The 18,439-nt window shown below is 33.7% G+C and overlaps 1 protein-coding gene across 1 annotated transcript; it reads right to left on the bottom strand.

The window, feature by feature from the left end:
- Window positions 1-7,290: 7,290 nt before the first annotated feature.
- On the bottom strand, window positions 7,291-17,839 carry LOC120086880 (chloroplastic group IIB intron splicing facilitator CRS2-B, chloroplastic). The gene is made up of 9 exons (XM_039043698.1): window positions 17,666-17,839; window positions 17,314-17,534; window positions 17,056-17,140; window positions 16,895-16,962; window positions 8,916-8,966; window positions 8,747-8,820; window positions 8,020-8,078; window positions 7,848-7,924; window positions 7,291-7,678 (listed from the first exon to the last, which is right to left on the bottom strand). Exons 2-9 carry the CDS (start codon window positions 17,527-17,529, stop codon window positions 7,562-7,564), a joined length of 747 nt encoding a protein of 248 aa, XP_038899626.1. The 5' UTR covers window positions 17,530-17,534; window positions 17,666-17,839; the 3' UTR covers window positions 7,291-7,561.
- Window positions 17,840-18,439: the final 600 nt, after the last annotated feature.

Raw genomic sequence — 18,439 nt, 5'->3', positions numbered from 1 at the left:
TAGTTCGAGTATCGTCTCTGGGATCAACTTGTTAGTTGGTTAAAAATCATAGATACTGATGACTTGTTTTATCTTCAGAACCTTGCATATGAAAATTGAGTTATACTAAAATAATCCTAAAATCTACTTCATTGGAGATAACAATTGAAGAAGACACATTGAAATAGACTTCATGCATTGGAATAGTAGTCAACCAATTTAACAACTCAGATGACTCTTTTGAAATTTTTGTGCGTGACGCCATATGTAGCATCTCAATGTTGTCGTACCGCGTTCAATGGTTGAACCATTTCTTCTATAGGCTTGGAAGTTCAAATTTATGCCTAACTGGCCCAATAGAACATATTGTAAATCAAATCACCAATTTGGCGGCAATTATTTTCCGAATTACGCAAAAAAACCTAATACGTATACTAAAACGCCAAATTCAATCGCAAAACAGGAAAAATGATGGGGGTTTGGGGTGTCTATTTCAGTAGAAAATTGCAAAAAATGATGGATAAGGATAAACCATGACTGTTTTAAAATGTCATCGAAAGGAGTCTTTAATGGCGATTTTAAGTCGTCAACAAAAGAAAATATAATGGACTTGTTTTTAGTTTGCATCTTATATTGCAAAAAAATAAATTAATAAAATAACTGGATTATGTGTTTGTGTTGGGAATGCCCTAAAACTCGCAGTTCGTGAATATTGGAAACATTTTCTATTTATCAATAAAAGTGTTATTGAGTTGTTTATTCAATAAAATGTTATTGACATTGCATTCTGTTGTAAAATCCAATAAATAAATCCATAGCTATAGCATGAATACTTTAACATTATGTGGAGACATAAAAGTAGATCAAGTTTTAGTATATAGCCAAAATGTTCTACAAGTATATGGATGAGATTAGGTACCTAATCCTGGTGACACTATTGGATGCGGCCCAGATGATCAAGAATCCTTAGACTTACGGGCTGGAATGTGCCGCTTCGCTTAGTCGACTGAAAGGAGAGGGTCGATGTAATTGAGTAGAGGTCGACCGATAGGGAGAGGGTAAGGTACTTTATTTATATAGGCGAACGGGACAACAAGGAAATGGAGTGACTACCTAAATTGGGGTTTTATGCAAAGTGAACAACTGAGCAGGAGATATCTAACTCAAAATCTCATTTATTAGGTGGATGTGATCTACTCTTTCGAGAGCTAATATTTATTAACCGATTGAAACGAAGATACAATAAATGGAAAGTCTGCCTACGATTATCCGAATTGCAAGAATAGTGCTACTAAGCTTTGAAAGGTACCTCCGCATTGATTGACTAAAGCTGATCTAACGACCCTCTCCTTAGTGAATGCAATCTTCACTAATGAACCCTGAGTTTCCTGTCGTTTTTACGGGGAAAATGCGAGAAATCGGTCAAACTGACTCTCCAGCACTCCTAACCCGAAGTTTCCTGTCGTTTTTACAGGGAAAATAAAATGAAATAACTGATCATTCGATCCTTCACTCATAAAACATAGTTGCAATAAAAAAACCCAAGAAAATGAAATGAAATTATCAGCCCAATTAGGTCCGGTTTAGCCTCATTTGGAGCCTTGGAGAACCAGTTCGGATCCGGTTCGGGTTGGGTCGAATAGTCCAAATTCAAAATAGAGTTTTTTTTATAATTATTTGTAATAATTAGTTTAATTTTCTTGCTTAGGATGCCAAAGTCGAACCATATCGGTGTTGTTTAAATATTTTATGCATGGGATGTATGTTATATTTAAATTAAACATATATGTGTATATAGTATGCCATATAGATTTAAATCCCACCATAAAGAAAGCATATTACATGCATAATCATATGTTATAAGTTAGTTATAATATATAGTCTGCATGATTAGGGTTTCTAAAGTTTAATATAAGTGTTATATTAAGTTTGAATGCCTTTGATGAATATTATGGATGGAAAGCATGTCTATTATTTTATAAGTTATTATAAAATTGGATTAGACATTAAAATACATAACAAAGATAAGTTGCATGCTTATTTAGGTCAACAACTTGTTTTAATAGTCAAAATAGATCGTTATCTTATAAAATATGGTTACAAACTCAACTGGTATATAATCATGTCTAAGACTGGAGGTATTTAAGTTGACGGACACCTCCTACTTGAGGATTATGGCCGAATAATTGAGTGTTTTTAACCAGTTTTATGAGCTTGCGTGAGCGGTGTGAGGTAATAAAATAGTTTTATCACCTAGACATCATAGATTAATCCAAATATAAACGGTATAATTGGATAAACAATATTTAATTTATTAATTATAATGAAGAGGAAATACATGACCTACCTTTAGCAAGGAAATGATAAGGCTCATGTTAGTAACGTGTTATAAAATTGAAGAGTAAAACGAGGTACAACAGGAACACAAATATTGAAAAAATATAATATTAAAAATAAATAATATAATATAAAACAAAATTTAAAATATTAGAAATTATGAAAAATATGAAAATCTCCCCTTTTAATTTCTCACCAAATTATGTCATTTCAAAATCCACAAAATGTCACTATTTATAAGCAATTTAATAATTAGGACGTGGTACCATTTAGACACTAAGGTATGGTCATAAGACATATGGATAATTTGGCATTAATCACATTGACAATAAAAAATAAACCACTTGACTTTTAGGACACTCAGCATAAGTATCTATTTTGCTATATTTATAATATTTTTAACTCAGTAGAATGAAACTACAAATGAAAACTAGGATAAATGGCAGCCATTTAACTTGGAGCTTTTTTAAAGGCACCTTTTTACCCATCCTCCCTAGTTTCTATGGGTGCTCAATTTTTTCTTTTTTTAAAAAATAACTTGTAATTAATCGCATGCGATGCACGTGTTTGGAAATTTATACTGTGACAACTAAAATATTATTATTAATTTTTAAATTTGAATCATGCTAATTTATTTTTTTTAAAAAAGTTATTGACTACAAAATTAACTAAAAATATCATAATTTTACAAATATTTACCTTAAAAATGTTATACTTTTAAAATTATTTAAGTTTGTACGGGCTTGTTATGCAAACTTTTTTCCTCCAATTAATGAAATCCTAATTTTATAATTCATATCATAGTTTAATTAATTTATATAATATAGTTAAAGAATAAGGTTAAACAAATCTCCCCTCAAGCAATCAAGTAAATAACACATATTATTAAAAATCACACATCTCTACTATGTTAAAATTAGGGATAATGGAGAATTTTTCATTCTCATATTGCCCTTTAATTTTAAAAAAATGTATACCCTAATGTTTCTCGAGTTAGTTATCCGTTACTCTTGGTTTTATTTACTCTCTCCCTTTTATTATTATGGTTATCTTTTATCAGCTCTCTCACCCTTAATGTGGTTGTAATGATTGTGTTTTATTAATTATTTCACCCTTTTATTTAGTGGTTATGATTTTCTTACTATACATTTTTTAGAAGTTTGATTAATATCGGTAACTCTTCGATAACAAACGTAGTTCCTGACTTTTCCTTCAAACGGTGAAAATTGTGAAAATGGTAAATAGTGAAGCATCAAATTTGTGACATTGGCCTTATTTTTGTCTTCAACTGACCATGTTGAATTGTTTACATAGACTTTTTATGATTTGAAATTGAATCATTTGTGAAATCTCTAATTTAAGAACTGAATTCAAATTCGATTTTAATTTCTTGGTTTTTGTGTAGATGCCAATTTTTTAAATTTATTTCCCTAGTATTATTGTATATTTCTTATGAGCATTACACGATATATTCTTCTCCCTCTCCATTCCAAATCCATCTTTATAGAATTTTTAGTTCAATAGATTTACTTTATCATTTTTTTATTATTTCAAAATTTTTAATTTAATTTGATTTATTTGTTTGATTTAGTTGCTGGAATTTGGGTGGATCATTTTCATTAATATAAATAAAATTATTTATTTTTTTAAAGGAATATTAAACTTGTAAAATATTTATGTATTTACATGTAAAAAAGCTCTAGAAGATTTATATTTTAAGAATAAATAATTGAAATATGAAAGTACTTCTTCCAAAAAAAAGCACTTTTTTTTTTGGCTTTGTTGGTTTTAGTTTTATTTTTAAATATTCATATTTTAGTGGCATACTAAAAAAAGATTCATCAAAATTATATATCAACAAATTAAAAAAATATATAGTATTAATAGTAAATCTAAGTAGCTCTAAACAAAATCTTAAAAATATTAATTTGTTAGGAGAAGATTTATTTATTTTTTTTAAAATGATTTGGGATATTGGATCCTAATAATAAAAAACCAACATTCAATTTTACTTATCAAATTTTGAGAAAGAAATTTACAAAAAAAAAAAAAAAAAAAAATCATCGAAATAGATTCTAATATTAAGATCCATACCTATGTTGTCTATATAGAGTTTTTTCTTTATTAAAGGTCTAATTTATTAAATTTATTCTTTAAAAAATCGAGATATATAATTCTTATGAAATATATATATTTTTTTCCATTCCAAAAATCAAGCACTAATGAATTACATAATTAAAGATAATTTATGTTATTATGTCAGTTTTTTTTTTTAAAAAAAAATGTTAATATGTCACTTTTGTTTAAATTTAATTTCACAAATTTCATTCTAATTACATCATTATGTGTTTTAATTTGATTCTTCTACCTATTTTTATATATTAATTTATTATAAATTAACTTAAAATAAGATATATAATTTTGGACGCTATTTTTTAAACTATTTTGAAATATTTACTAATTTAATTTCATGAATATATTCAATCAAAATTTAGACTATATCTTCAAACTTTATGTCATAAAATCTTTTAGCCACGTGTATTGCACGTGTCTTCTAACTAGTATAATTAAAAATTATAAATTTTTTAAAAATAATTATAAGGATATAAAAATAGTAAGTCAAATTTTTCAAAAAAAAAAAAAAAAAGAGCAAGATAATTTTTCTTTTAAAAGATTTTGTTGTTTTTTTCTAAAAATAGATTTTGCAAGTTTTATATGTTAAAATTATACTTTTTTTAAAAAACCAAATCTTCTGATCATTAAAGATTTGTTTACTAACAATTTTGATATTGTGTTATTTAAAATATAAATGAGATACTTCATTTTATTACTGTAATTATTAAAGTAAAACATTAATGGATTTTTTTTCTACAAATCTAATAATTATTTATGTCAATTTTAATGCTTGGAAAAAACTTTATCTTTATTTTTAAAAGCATATAAAGCCATTGCAATTAATTTTTTTTTAGAAAAAACATATAAATCCATTGCATTTACATTAGAATCTAAAGAATAAAAATAAGGTAAATTAAACAGGGAGATCATTCGATGAAGTGGTAGATTGTAGTGGATTGTCGTTAAATCTCTAATATGTGAATAAAATAAATAAATCAAATAACTAAATCAAATCCCTCCAAATGAATTAAAAAGATCGAATTACTATATCAAAATATCTAAAAAAAAATGTTGTCTCAATTCAACATTCTTTATAAAAAAAAATCAATTCAACATAAAAAAAATGAAGAAAAAAATTAACCGTTTAATAAAGAAAATGCCAAGCGATTGGAATCCATACAAGGACATGATGCTCCTTATGGAAACCACCTAAAAAGGTTACAAGTAGTATTGATCAAAATATTTTTACTAGTGGTGGATTGTCCCTGAAATCTTCTATAAGTGAAAAACTATTTTTTTAAAAAAAAAAAAATTCCTAAATCAAATCCCTCTAAAGTCCAAAAATGAATAAATAAATAAAAACACTAATTCAACATAAAAAAACAAAAACTAACCATTAATCATGAAATTGTAAGATGATTGAGTTTACTGATCCAATAGCATGATGAGTCTCGTGGAAAACAATTAAGAGGGCGACGATTACTCCTTTAAGATCACTACCATACCATAAAGAAAGAAAGATGGTACTTAAGTTTTTTAATATTTCTTTTTAGAAAATTTTAAGTTTAGGGTGGGAGATATTTGAGGAGGATCTCATTTCTCTTTCAATAGTCTCCTCCTTAGATTATAATAATCCATGAGATATGTCTATTTATTGATAAGGTATCTTGCCAAATTAAAACAGTTGAAAATGAAGTACAAAATGATCATTACAAAAAATGCAAGGGCAAAAAGGAATATAAAGTTTCTCCTCCTTTTGATCCATTTATATATAGAATAGATAACAAAAATTGTTAATTTAAGTACAAATAACTTATAGGTAAAGAAATCAATTCCAAAAAGAAAAAAGAAAAAAAAAAGACTTTTAGGTAAAATTTATCTTTTTGGTTCTCAAGTTTTGAATGACATGTGTGTTTGATCACTAGTATTTGAAATTGGTGATTCAATCCCTAAAGACTCGTTGGATAACGTCTCGTTTCCTATCCTTGAAGAATATCAAGGTTCCTTAACCGTTGCCAGAAGATCAAGGTTGAAGTACTACTCTCGACCTCTCAAACAAGAGCATGTATACAGGTATTTCCTAATTGAGATTCAATCAATTTAATTTGACATTTTTTATCCCCTCTAATTTTATTTTTTAAAAATTAGACACTTCTTTCAAAATTTATTTTTTTGGACCCCTTGATAAAGAAAGTGAGGTTAAAAAAAAAAAAATAATAATTTATTACTTTTCTACCTCTCCAATCTTATTAAATTCAATCAACCTCTTATATCAACCACTAATTAAGGCCATGTTTGATAATATTTGGTTATTTTTATTTTTATTTTTTAAAATAAAATTTATTTCATTTACATTTCTTACAATGATTAGCATCTTTCACAAATACCATGGTTGAATTCTTAGTCAAATTCCAAAATCAAAACTTCTCAAAATTTGACTTAATTTTTTAAATCATTGGTGAAAAATAGATAACAAAAGAAGAAATTTTGAGGTGAAAGTAGTGTGTATAGACTTAATTTTTAAAACCAAAAGAATAAAATGGTTACCAGAAGTTCAATTTTTATAGTTGTATCTAAAAGTGTCAAAACCACGTAACTTTGCTATTTCAGAAAGAAGAGACTAGCGTTTGTAGAGTCCTATTCCTCATAACTATTTTTTGAAATTAAAAAATCAATCAAAGTAACCCAACATATAAGACATATTAAAGTTCAAATACCTATTCAGTAGACATAAATCTAAAATTTATTTGATTACAACTTATAATTTAACGTTTTCCTAAAAACTAATTTTCAAACAATGTCATAGAACTGCCGAGCTAAACAAGGATTCCCTTTCTCAGGCAGGGATGATATGAAGGGTATTAAAAGGGGTATAACTAGTAATAATCAATCTGTTTATATCATTTATGTTGTACAATATAATTTCATGGACAATTGGATATTAGTTCATCTTATTGTAAATTGATCTGCTTAGTTTTTCTCTCCAGATCTATGAACAGTCGGTCAACCCTTGCAGCATGATCAAATACAATTAATTTTATGTCCAGTCCTTTCCTTTCTACACTATTCATTTTTATCAAAATTCATTCTCACCAATATGATCAAAACTACAACTTTTTTTTTCTGAGGATCAAACCTTATGATACTTGTATTTCTGGGTCAAATTGAATCTGTTGACTCTTTGACTAAATCCATTTAGTGCAAGGGTTCTCACTGCCTCAACCCCTTGTTCAAGGGCTGCATCAATCTGTTGGGTTGAACAAAAAACAGTCATAAAAATTTCTACCACCAGCCACATCATAAAAATCAAAGCATAGTTCAAAATAAACAAGTAAAATTTCAAAGTTATCAAGTATGGCTGCGACGTATGACATAATGCAGAACGGAACTGTATTAGAATGCAATGGCAGTCTCACCTGTTTTCGCTCAACTGAACTGAACTTCTGCAGCAGAAAAGCTTTCATGTCCATAGTCCCAGGTGGGTTTCCAATTCCTAGATAGTAATAACAAGAGCAATGTAGTTGTTTACAGTTCCTGAAGTAGAAACTTAATAAACAGCCTTCAAACTATTGTTAACTAGATGCATACCGATGCATAGCCGAGGAAACTCACGTCGACCATCCAGATGTCCCATTACACTCTTCACCCTATATAACTAATGAAATCAATAACAGCTTTCCATGCACATGCTGCCATAAATTTCTCGACTATAAAATGACAAATAAGAGAAGAACACAACTTCCAAGTTGAATGGCAAATAAGAGAAGAAAAATGCACGTGCGATCAACTCAACTATAAAGTGCTAATATGAAACACGTTCATCAAGTCTTCAATGGGAAGTTGGTGGGTATTCGACAAGAAATACTGCATTGAGCTTCAATTTTCTTAATGACTTAAAACGCTTCTCTAAGAAGTTCCAACACATGCTCCAATAAAATATACAATACAGTAAGATGTTTATACTAAAAGATGTTTGAGAGTGCTTTTATCAAAAAGATATTTTAGTTATAAGGTCTTTAGTGGAAGGTGCTTAATCACAAATTAATTTTACTTTTAGTTCTACACTTAAATTTATTTTCAGGTGTGCTTTCTGCTCCAGAAATTTTCTCATGAAACACTTTAAATAGTTTTGACATTTTCATAATAAACTTTTATGTTACTCGTGGGGAGCACTTTTGGTCATATCAAAAGTACTCCCAAACAATGCCATGCCCATAACAAGGTTAGAAAAATTGAAAGCAAGTATGAAGTACCAATTAAAACTAGAACAAAAATAAAAGTGAAACCAACATTAAATAATATTTCGTAAACATACCCATTATGATGGCCATGTCCTCCTTTTGGCTGGAGCCTAAGAACGCCATTTGGCAAGCTCATTTCATCATAAGTCTACAATTGTAAGCATGTACAGATACTTCCATTACAATCTAATCATTTTGTACGTTTAACAAATAAGGATCACTAAGAGATATTGCAAATTATACCAACAAGATGTGTCGTAAAGGTATTTGATAATGTGCAGCAAGAGGCCCAACCTATAAAAATTAAAACAAAAAGTGACGTGAAGGGAATAACTATCTCGTCATTGTGACAAAATAATTCAACTAATGAAGGAAAGATTCATAGCATTAGCAGCTATATAATTAAAACCTCGGCATGCAAGGTTCAGATATATTTAAGAGCTAAAACATCGAGTTGGCAAGTGAATAGAATGATAATTGTCTGGTCTGGTGATCTCAAAAATCTAAAAAGTTGTTAATGTTGAGGATCCCATATTGAAAAAATCAATCTCAATGTTTAAAAGATAGATGGACTACTCCTTGCATTGCTAATTGGTTTTGAGATGAAATTTCATGTATCTAATTTGGTACTGGAGCCGATGAAGCCTAAACAAGCATTCAATATTAAGTCCAAAAGCTAAAATTTGAGATCCGATTCAAGAATCGTGAATCCAAAGAGGTACTATCTTGTAGGGGCATATTGAGGATCCCACGTTACATTGGAAAAATCAAGGGATTGTTGAAAATAGGGTTTTTACCATAGAGGTATTTTTGTAATTGCCTCTAACCCTAGGGTTCTCTACAAGTCTATTTATTCATCCTGTTCTCGTGTATTCAGTGTATTAGTTTATAATAATAATAGAAAAGATCTGTATCGTGGTTTTTCTCCCTGGTCTAGGGTTTCCATGTAAATTTTGTGTTTTTTCTCTGTGTTATTATTTTCATCATGGTATCAGAGCAAAGGGACAAAATCCTAGCCAGTATGGAAGAAAACCATCCACAATCGCCTTCCGCTGGTGGATCTTCAAGTTTTGATATGCAAACCGCTATTAGGGTTGCGGTTAAGGAGTGTTTTCAGGCTGCCCTACCAGACTTAATCTCCGCCGTCCGATTGCAGGCAACCAATTCTTCAGGAAACCATCCGGTTGCAATAGGATCACAGTCGCCGATCAGGAACAACCCAAGAACGTCGACGGACAGAGGCGTTTCCGACGTGCAGGCGACCAACGAACTTTCGATCGCTCCTCCTCGGCTATCTGAGTTTTCAGTCGCCGATTATAGGGTTTCTAACCCTCGAAAATCTCAGATCGGCGAACCCTTTCAGATCGATGAAGCAGCGCCGCCTAGGGTTTCGTCTTCTGTCGAACCCACCTTTCTGGTGTACACCCAAGGAGTCACGATAGGCTCGGTGAGTTATTCCGTCCGACAAGGAGAGCAGAATCTCTCCGATTCTGTTCTCAATTCGTTTGACCAGAGGGATGAGAGATTTTCCGGCAACTATCGTGAGCAACGCAGCCGACCGGGGCCTTCTCATCTACTAACGATCTCTCAGCCGGTTGTAGTTCGGTTCATTACTCCGATGATGTGAGACATCGGTTGGCCTTTTTGCATCAGCAGATTTCAGATACAATGCTTGGCACAACTTCCAACCGCCTACTGGTCCAGAGAATCCGGTAAACTCGTTATCTATTTTGCCCAATACAAATTACTTAACTAATTCAATGGGCAATTCTACAGGAGTTCTAGTTGGAGAAAAACTTTATGGGGAGAATTACTTCTCATGGTCCCAGTCAATTCGAATGGTTCTAGAAGGTAGGCACAAATTCGGATATCTGACAGGAGAAATTCCGCAACCCATCCCAGATGATCCTCAAGAAAAAATCTGGAAAGGGGAGGACTCTTTGCCATGGTCTGCTCTTATTAACAGTATGGAGCCCCAAATTGGCCGGCCTCTTCTATATGCAGCAACTGCAAGAGATATCTGGGAGGCAACCAGGGACTTGTACTCACAACGACAAAACGCATCCCGGTTGTACACATTACATGAACAAGTCCATGAATGCAAGCAAGGGAACATGACTGTTACGTCCTACTTCAATAAGTTGTTAGTTTTTTGGCAAGAAATGGATTTGTGCTTGGAGATTATCTGGAACTGTGCACAGGATAGGGCACAGTATTTGAAGCTTGAAGAGGCAGATCAGGTTTATGTGTTTTTGGTTGGATTAAACCTAAAATATGATAGTGTTCGAAGTCGCTTATTGGGTCAACGACCTATTCCGTCTCTCCGAGAGGTGTGTTCCGAGATTCGTCTAGAAGAAGACCGATCACAGGCTATGAACAGTCCGGTGATAGCCTCTGTTGATGCATCAGCCTTTGTCTCAAAGGCGTCCAATTCCAACAGTGACAAAAAGCCCATACCTGTCTGTGAGCACTGTAAGAAGCCGTGGCATACGAAGGACCAATGTTGGAAGCTGCACGGCAGGCCCCCGAACAGTAAGAAACGATAGTCCCATGACAGATCAAACTCCGGACGTACTTCTGTAAGTGATCCAGTTACTGAAAATTGACAGCATCAGTCATTAGCCCATAGTAAGACCAATGTGAATGCCGTCAGAGTAAGTGCCATTGCTCAATCAGGTACATTCTTAGCTCTTGGTCTTGTTAGCATTAATGGCAAGAAACCCTGGATCGTAGATTCAGAGGCCACAGATCATCTCACTAGTTCTTCAGAATTATTTGTTACTTACTGTCCGAGTGCGGGGAATGAACGTATCAGAATTGCAGATGGGTCTTTTGCCCCAGTTGCAGGAAAAGGGAATACTTTTCCTCTTGATGGTTTTATTTTACATGATACTCTTCATGTGCCAACAATATCATATAATCTTTTATCGGTCAGTAAAATTACAAGAGATCTGAACTGTAAAGCTATTTTCTCACCAGACTCTGTTGTGTTTCAGGATCAAAAGTCGGGGATGACGATTGGCATTGTCCAACATGATAGGGGGCTCTACTTTCTTTCTGACAAAACTTCTTCTAGGGAGGATCACACCGCTGGTTTTATGTCTTTAAAGTTTTCTACTTCTGAAAATGACTTTATGTTATGACATTATCGTTTAGGCCATCCGAACTTTCAGTATATGAAATATTTATTTCCGCATTTGTTTCGCAATATTGATATAGCATCTTTAACTTGTGATGTATGCATTTGTGCCAAACAAAGTCGTATTTCGTTTCGTTCTCAACCATATAAACCATCTAGTCCATTCTCCCTTATTCATAGTGATGTCTGGGGACCATCACCAACCACTACCTCTACTGGTAAACGTTGGCTCGTCACCTTCATAGACGACCATACATGTCTTACTTGGGTGTTCTTACTAGTCGATAAGTCAGAGGTGTCGTCTACCTTTAAACAATTTTATACTATGATTGAAACCCAGTTCCATGTCAAAATTGGGATTTTAAGGAGTGATAATGGACGAGAGTTCTTTAATACCTCTGTTCATGACTTTCTTGTGTCTAAGGGAATTGTTCATCAGAGCTCGTGTGCTTATACTCCTCAACAAAATGGAGTAGCCGAACGTAAAAATCGCCATCTGGTGGAAGTTTCCCGGTCTTTAATGTTGTCTGCTACTCTTCCGTCCTACCTATGGGGAGATGCCATTCTTACAGCAGCTCACCTCATCAACCGTATGTCGTCTCGTGTCCTTGACTTTCATAATCCCTTAGACCTTTTCAAAGAATCCTTTCTGACTACTTGTCTGATTTCCGATGTACCCCTCCGTGTCTTCGGCTGTCGCTTTTGTCCACTCTCATGGCCCAAATCGCACAAAATTTCACCCTCGTGTTAAAAAATGTGTCATTGTTGGGTATCCCCTTCATCAACGTGGATATAAATGCTATCATCCGTCCTCTAGAAAATATTTTGTCTCCATGGATATTACCTTTGTTGAAGACCAACCTTTCTTTCCCGTTAGTCATCTTCAGGGGGAGAGTCCAAGTGAAGAGCCTAACTGGTTCACCTATGCTATTCCCTTAGGAGATTCCACTCTGATCCCTTCCACTAGTTCTGAAAGTGCCTGCCCTTTTCTCCCTACCAGCCAGCTTCCTTGGATAACCTACTATAGGAAGAATTTCCACCTGTTAATCCGTCGGCTCCGGTCTAGGAGTCAGAACTGGCATCTGGTTCAGGTACATGTATTCCTAAAACTAATGAAGTTGATATATGTATGGAGACTGACAAGTGCAGGGACGAAAAGGATGAAGGAGGTAGAAATGGCCATACCGAATATGTGACAGATGAAGAAACAACTGAAAGAGAGAATAATAAAGGGAAAAGCCCTGTTGTTGACAAAGAAATGGAAGATAAAAGTCCTGTTGTTGACAAAGGAGTGGAAGATATTACTAAAAATCTCGAGTTACAGGTGATCGGTCATGCTGAGAAACCGAGAGAAGTGGAAAATCGTGATGCCTCCCTCGACCTTCCGATAGCACTAAGGAAAGGTACTCGCTCATGTGCAAAGTACTCTATGCACAGCTACTTGACGTATAATAACTTGTCTTCTGAGTTTAAAGCATTTACCACTAGCTTGGACACCATAATAATTCCAAGCAATATCCGTAAAGCCATGGAGAACTCTGAATGGAAATCGACTATTATGGAAAAAATGAGGGCTCTTGAGAAAAATGGCACATGGGAACAGGTGCCTTCACCAGGACACAAGACAGTTGGTTGCAAATGGGTTTTCATTGTAAAATACAAATCAGATGGGACGATTGATCTGCTAAAGGTTTTACCCAGACTTACGGAGTTGATTATTCTGAAACATTTGCTCCTGTAGCTAAACTCAATGCTATTCGTGTGTTGTTGTCAATTGCTGTTAACAAAGATTGGCCACTGTATCAATTAGATGTTAAAAATGCGTTCCTTAATGGTGAACTTGAAGAGGAGGTCTATATGAGCCCGCCTCCTGGATTTGAAAGTCAGTTCAAGCACAAGGTTTGCAGACTGAAGAAATCCTTATATGGACTGAAAGAATCCCCAAGGGCTTGGTTCGATAGGTTTACTACATTTGTTAAAGCACAAGGTTAACCAAGGGCACTTAGATCATACACTATTTACGAAACGATCTAATTCCGAGAAGGTTGTTGTTCTCATAGTGTATGTTGATGATATTGTTTTGTCCGGTGATGATGAGAGTGAAATTATGAGGCTTAAAATGAGAATGGCCAAAGAATTTGAAATTAAAGATCTTGGTAAGCTGAGATACTTCCTGGGAATGGAGGTAGCTCGATCAAGAGAAGGTATTTCAGTATCGCAAAGAAAATATACACTTGATTTACTCAAAGAGACAGGCATGACTGGTTGTAAACCTGTTGACACACCTGTGGAGTATAATGCAAAACTTGGTGTTACAAACAACTGGGTTCCTGTGAGCAAGGAAAGGTACCAGAGGTTGGTTGAAAAGTTGATCTACTTATCCCATACCAGACCAGATATTTCATATGCAGTAAGCGTTGTGAGCCAGTTTATGCAAGCTCCGTATAAGGAACATATGAATGCAGTTGAGCGTATCCTTCGATATTTGAAGGGAACCCCCAGTAAGGGCTTAATGTTTAAAAAATCTGGGAAAAGAACGATTGAAGCCTATACAGATTTTGATTGGGTAGGCTCTGTTATTGATAGAAAGTCAACTTCTGGATATTGTACTTTTGTCTAGGGTAACCTTGTCACTTGGCGAAGTAAGAAACAGGGAGTAGTGGCGAGGAGTAGTGTTGAAGCTGAGTACAGGGCAATGACTTTGGGAATATGTGAAAAAATTTGGTTAAATAAGGTGTTGACTGATCTTTACCAAGACAGGGAGCTTCCAATGAAGTTGTTCTGTGATAATAAAGCTGTAATAAACATTGCGAACAACCCAGTTCAGCATGACAGAACCAAACATGTAGAGATCGACCGACACTTCATTAAAGAAAGACTGGATAACGGGAGCATTTGTATTCCCTATATTTCGTCTAATCAACAAGTGGCAGATGTTCTCACCAAGGGGCTGCTTAGACCAAATTTTGACTATTGTCTCAGCAAGTTGGGTCTTATCGACATTTATGCACCAACTTGAGGGAGAGTGTTGAAAATAGGGTTTTTACCATAGGGGTATTTTTGTAATTGCCTCTAACCCTAGGGTTCTCTACAAGTCTATTTATTCACCCTGTTCTCATGTATTCAGTGTATTAGTTTATAATAATAATAGAAAAGATCTGTACCGTGGTTTTTCTCCCTGGTCTAGAGTTTTCGTGTAAATTTTGTGTTTTTTCTCTGTTATTATTTTCATCAGGGACAATCACAATTTTTGTAAGATAGATGAGCTACTCCTCTCATTCCCAATTGGTTTTGAGATAAAACCTCAAATATCTGATAAGAACATGTAAATTATTTGTATTTGTAGCATAGCAACAAGAAGCACTTCATAGTTCAATGTTTGCCTCAAAAATTGAGTTTTTATCCTTAAGATACAAAATAACAAAGCTCTAACACAAAACGCAATAGAGTGCATAGCTATAAATTGGTGCAAATCAATACAGCCAGATAAGATAGTCCTTACAATATTACATCATCATCCAAAATCTAATACAGGAGTCAACTGAGTTTTCTAGTACATGTGGCCAGTAAGTTAGAGAAACGAAAAATCTAAGTATCTTCAGGCCACCATCACAATGAAAGCCTACTTAGTCATAGATTTAGTTCACATCGAGCAAACCACAGTTAACTTTCAGCCTCTCTCTCTCTCCCTTTTTTAGACACTTCCAAAATAGGAAACTAATATTATTTTATTTCTAACAGTTTACATCTCTAATCTCTCAAACAAATGCTTTGCTCAATAAGAAAATCCCGACTAATGAGATTGAAAAGGGAAAATTATGCCATTTTATTATTATTATTATTACAACTGTTTCAAAACCATGAGTAATTCGAGTATTTTAACACATTTCAAACAAATCATACATAGTGAAAATAAATGACTCCATAACAATGCCTCCCAGCAAAATTGAAGGTTAACTAGATCATCTAAAGGCCTAAAAAATATCCAAACATATCCAACTCCTCTCCACATGCTTATCTAATTGGGACATTGACAATGTCATTGTTTCAAAGGTAAACAAAAGATATATCCATAGGAATATGTTACAGCAATTTGGTTGGCTATCTTTTTTACAGGCAAAATGTTCTACCTTTTGTCAAGCAACTTGTTCCATGATAGGAAGTCTTCGTTTAGAAATATATTTCCATTTTTAGTGCAGAGTTGCGGAGTTGCTTTCCTTATTGCTTTACACACAGGATTTTTTCCGTTCAGAAAATATTTTCAAAGTGACACTATATTGTGATGGTGCTTTATTTTTAGGGTAAGCCACTAGTTTTAGATTGTGTTTTTTGTGGAGTGAATTATCACCGTGAAGGTGTCCTTTCTTTCATGTGTTTGATTGTTAACCCTGTGGTCAAAGTTTGTAGCCTATGGTCATCCAAATTAAGCTATAAGGCATCGTACGGGCTGTTTCACACTGGAACGTTTAAGAGTCCGTTTGTACTTAGTGGAACCTAAGTTGTGTTAGTTTTCCCATTCTTGTTTGAGAGAAGTTGAGAGATACTTAGTGGGGAGCCTGAGTAAGCTAGTTTGAGGGGATCTCAAATTTTTGCCAAGTGAAGTGAAGAGCATTTGTGGAAGTGAATGGATCTTAAACTTAAGGGGAGTCTAAATAGAAACTAGAGATTGCCTATTTGTGAGTTGTTGTAGAGGGATTCTTACCGATAAGTACTGCGTTGTAATTACTAAACTTTTTCATTAGTGAAGTTTCGTTCCATTGAGCATATTGCTCCCAGACATAGGTGATATTGCACCAAATTGGGTTACCAATCTTGTGTCCATTTTCTCTTGTATTTACCTTGTTGGTTCTGTTGTAATTCACCATGTTATAACATTTTGTCTGATGTGTGTAAAAAAAGTTTTTAGATTCATTTATTGTTTCATAATTTAAGTTCATACAAGGAACTCAATGAGCTTCATATACTATGCTTCAAACTAAGCTTAGGATCCTTACACTTCAGAAATAAACAAACCATCACTCAACTGTATGCTGTGTACCATGCTTATCGAACAAAAGAAGAAAAGAGAGACGAGTAGACAAACCGATTCTCCGCAGAAATTCATGTAAGTCTGAGGCTTTGCCAACAAAATTGGTACTTCTCCAATTGAGCCTGTACTGATCATTCAAGAAACTCAATGAACTTCAAATCTACATAAGACGGAAACCCAATTCAATAACATAGAAGGAGGAAAAAAAGACTAACCTATTCCAATCAGAGCTTTGGATTGTATTGTGTTCATCAAAATGCCCTGCGCTTGAGCAATGCTATCAATCATTTCGAAACCAACCTGAACAATCAAAACCAAGAGGCCAAAGAGACCAATTTTATTAAGTGTCATTGCACGGAGAAAGCAGTAGATAGGAAATTTGCTTCGTTTAAAAGTAGTAGTATACTATCAAAATTCCTTCCCAAACTCGCTCTAAAAAGTTCAATACACAGAGTTAAAGAATGTATGATTACATTGTGCCGAGTCCCATGATACTTGTTTCCTGGGTTACCCAGTCCAACAATAAGCCAAGGAGTATACTCCACTTTAACGCCATTGTCATTATCTGGCAATGAAGCTCGTATAGAGAGTCTAGTCGAGACCAGAGGCTTTGTGGAACGAGGATGGAAATGGGCAGTACTCGAATTGGAAAATAAGCAAACACTTTGGACGGATGCTGCATATAACATTGAACCTAAAGCAGGAAAAAGAAAACCATTGAAGAATCATGACGTTTCGTTGAAATTGTCCGGGGAAAACCGAGAAGAAGAACAAGAAAGCGAAAGGAAAATTTAGAAAAGCGAAGAAGAAGATTAAAGAGTGAACCTGCGTGTAAATTGGATAGTTTGGTAGAAAGAAGAGTTGATTTTGAGTAGAAGCAGCAGTGGATAAAGCCGTAGAAGGAGAAGAAGAAGAACACACCCAAACCTCCCTGAAGAGGAAGAAGAAGAAGAAGGGGCCTTTTTTTTTTTAGGATAGAATGTAGAATCCCACGTGGGACAGAACACAAACTGCTTTGATAAAATTTTAATCAGCCTAATCAAAAAAATAAAATAAAAAAAAAAAAAAAAAAAAAAAAAAATCGAACTAATATATAATGAAAAACATAGCCCGTCATTCCATTTTTTATTTTGGGTCCAATTAGGCCTTTTTCTTTCCTTTTTCCTTCATTTTTTTTCCTTTCTTTTTCAATTACTTACAAAAACTTAAAAGCTAAAGCTAAAAGGCTAATTACTTCAAACTCTAAAAAGAACTATTCAAAATTGTATAAAGAAGTAAAAAAATTCACATTGGGTTGGAAATGATTTTTGGACTTGGGTCCATAGCAAAAATTAAGGGAGTAGGAGAGCCTTATCTCACGTTGGAAAATTTAGCAATCCTTAAAGGATATAAATACCGAAACATGCTCAAATGAGTCTAAAGTGTGTTGGTGGTAGAAGTGTAACTCTTTCATTATGTGAGCATGTCGTTGTCATTGATCTCATGTTGTGTTAACAAACTTTTTATTCACTAATAATTTTAATGTTTGTGTCTAATAGTAGTTTTTCCACTATTCAATTCTATTTTACTCTGAAAGCCTGATTCGCTACTCTCTAAATC

This window comes from Benincasa hispida, chromosome 1, assembly GCF_009727055.1.
Source record: "Benincasa hispida cultivar B227 chromosome 1, ASM972705v1, whole genome shotgun sequence".
Taxonomy (NCBI): Eukaryota; Viridiplantae; Streptophyta; class Magnoliopsida; order Cucurbitales; family Cucurbitaceae; genus Benincasa; species Benincasa hispida.
Note: the sequence above shows the minus strand (reverse complement) of the source record. Positions and strands in the feature narration are given on the sequence as shown.

Excerpts from the sequence above, each read along its gene's own strand:
- LOC120086880 (XM_039043698.1), bottom strand. The coding sequence starts at position 17,529 with ATGTTATATGCAGCATCCGTCCAAAGTGTTTGCTTATTTTCCAATTCG. Across the intron at positions 8,079-8,746 it reads GGACATGGCCATCATAATGG|GGTGAAGAGTGTAATGGGAC; the intron begins GTATGTTTACGA and ends TTAGTTATATAG. Across the intron at positions 7,679-7,847 it reads GTTCAGTTGAGCGAAAACAG|ATTGATGCAGCCCTTGAACA; the intron begins GTGAGACTGCCA and ends TCAACCCAACAG.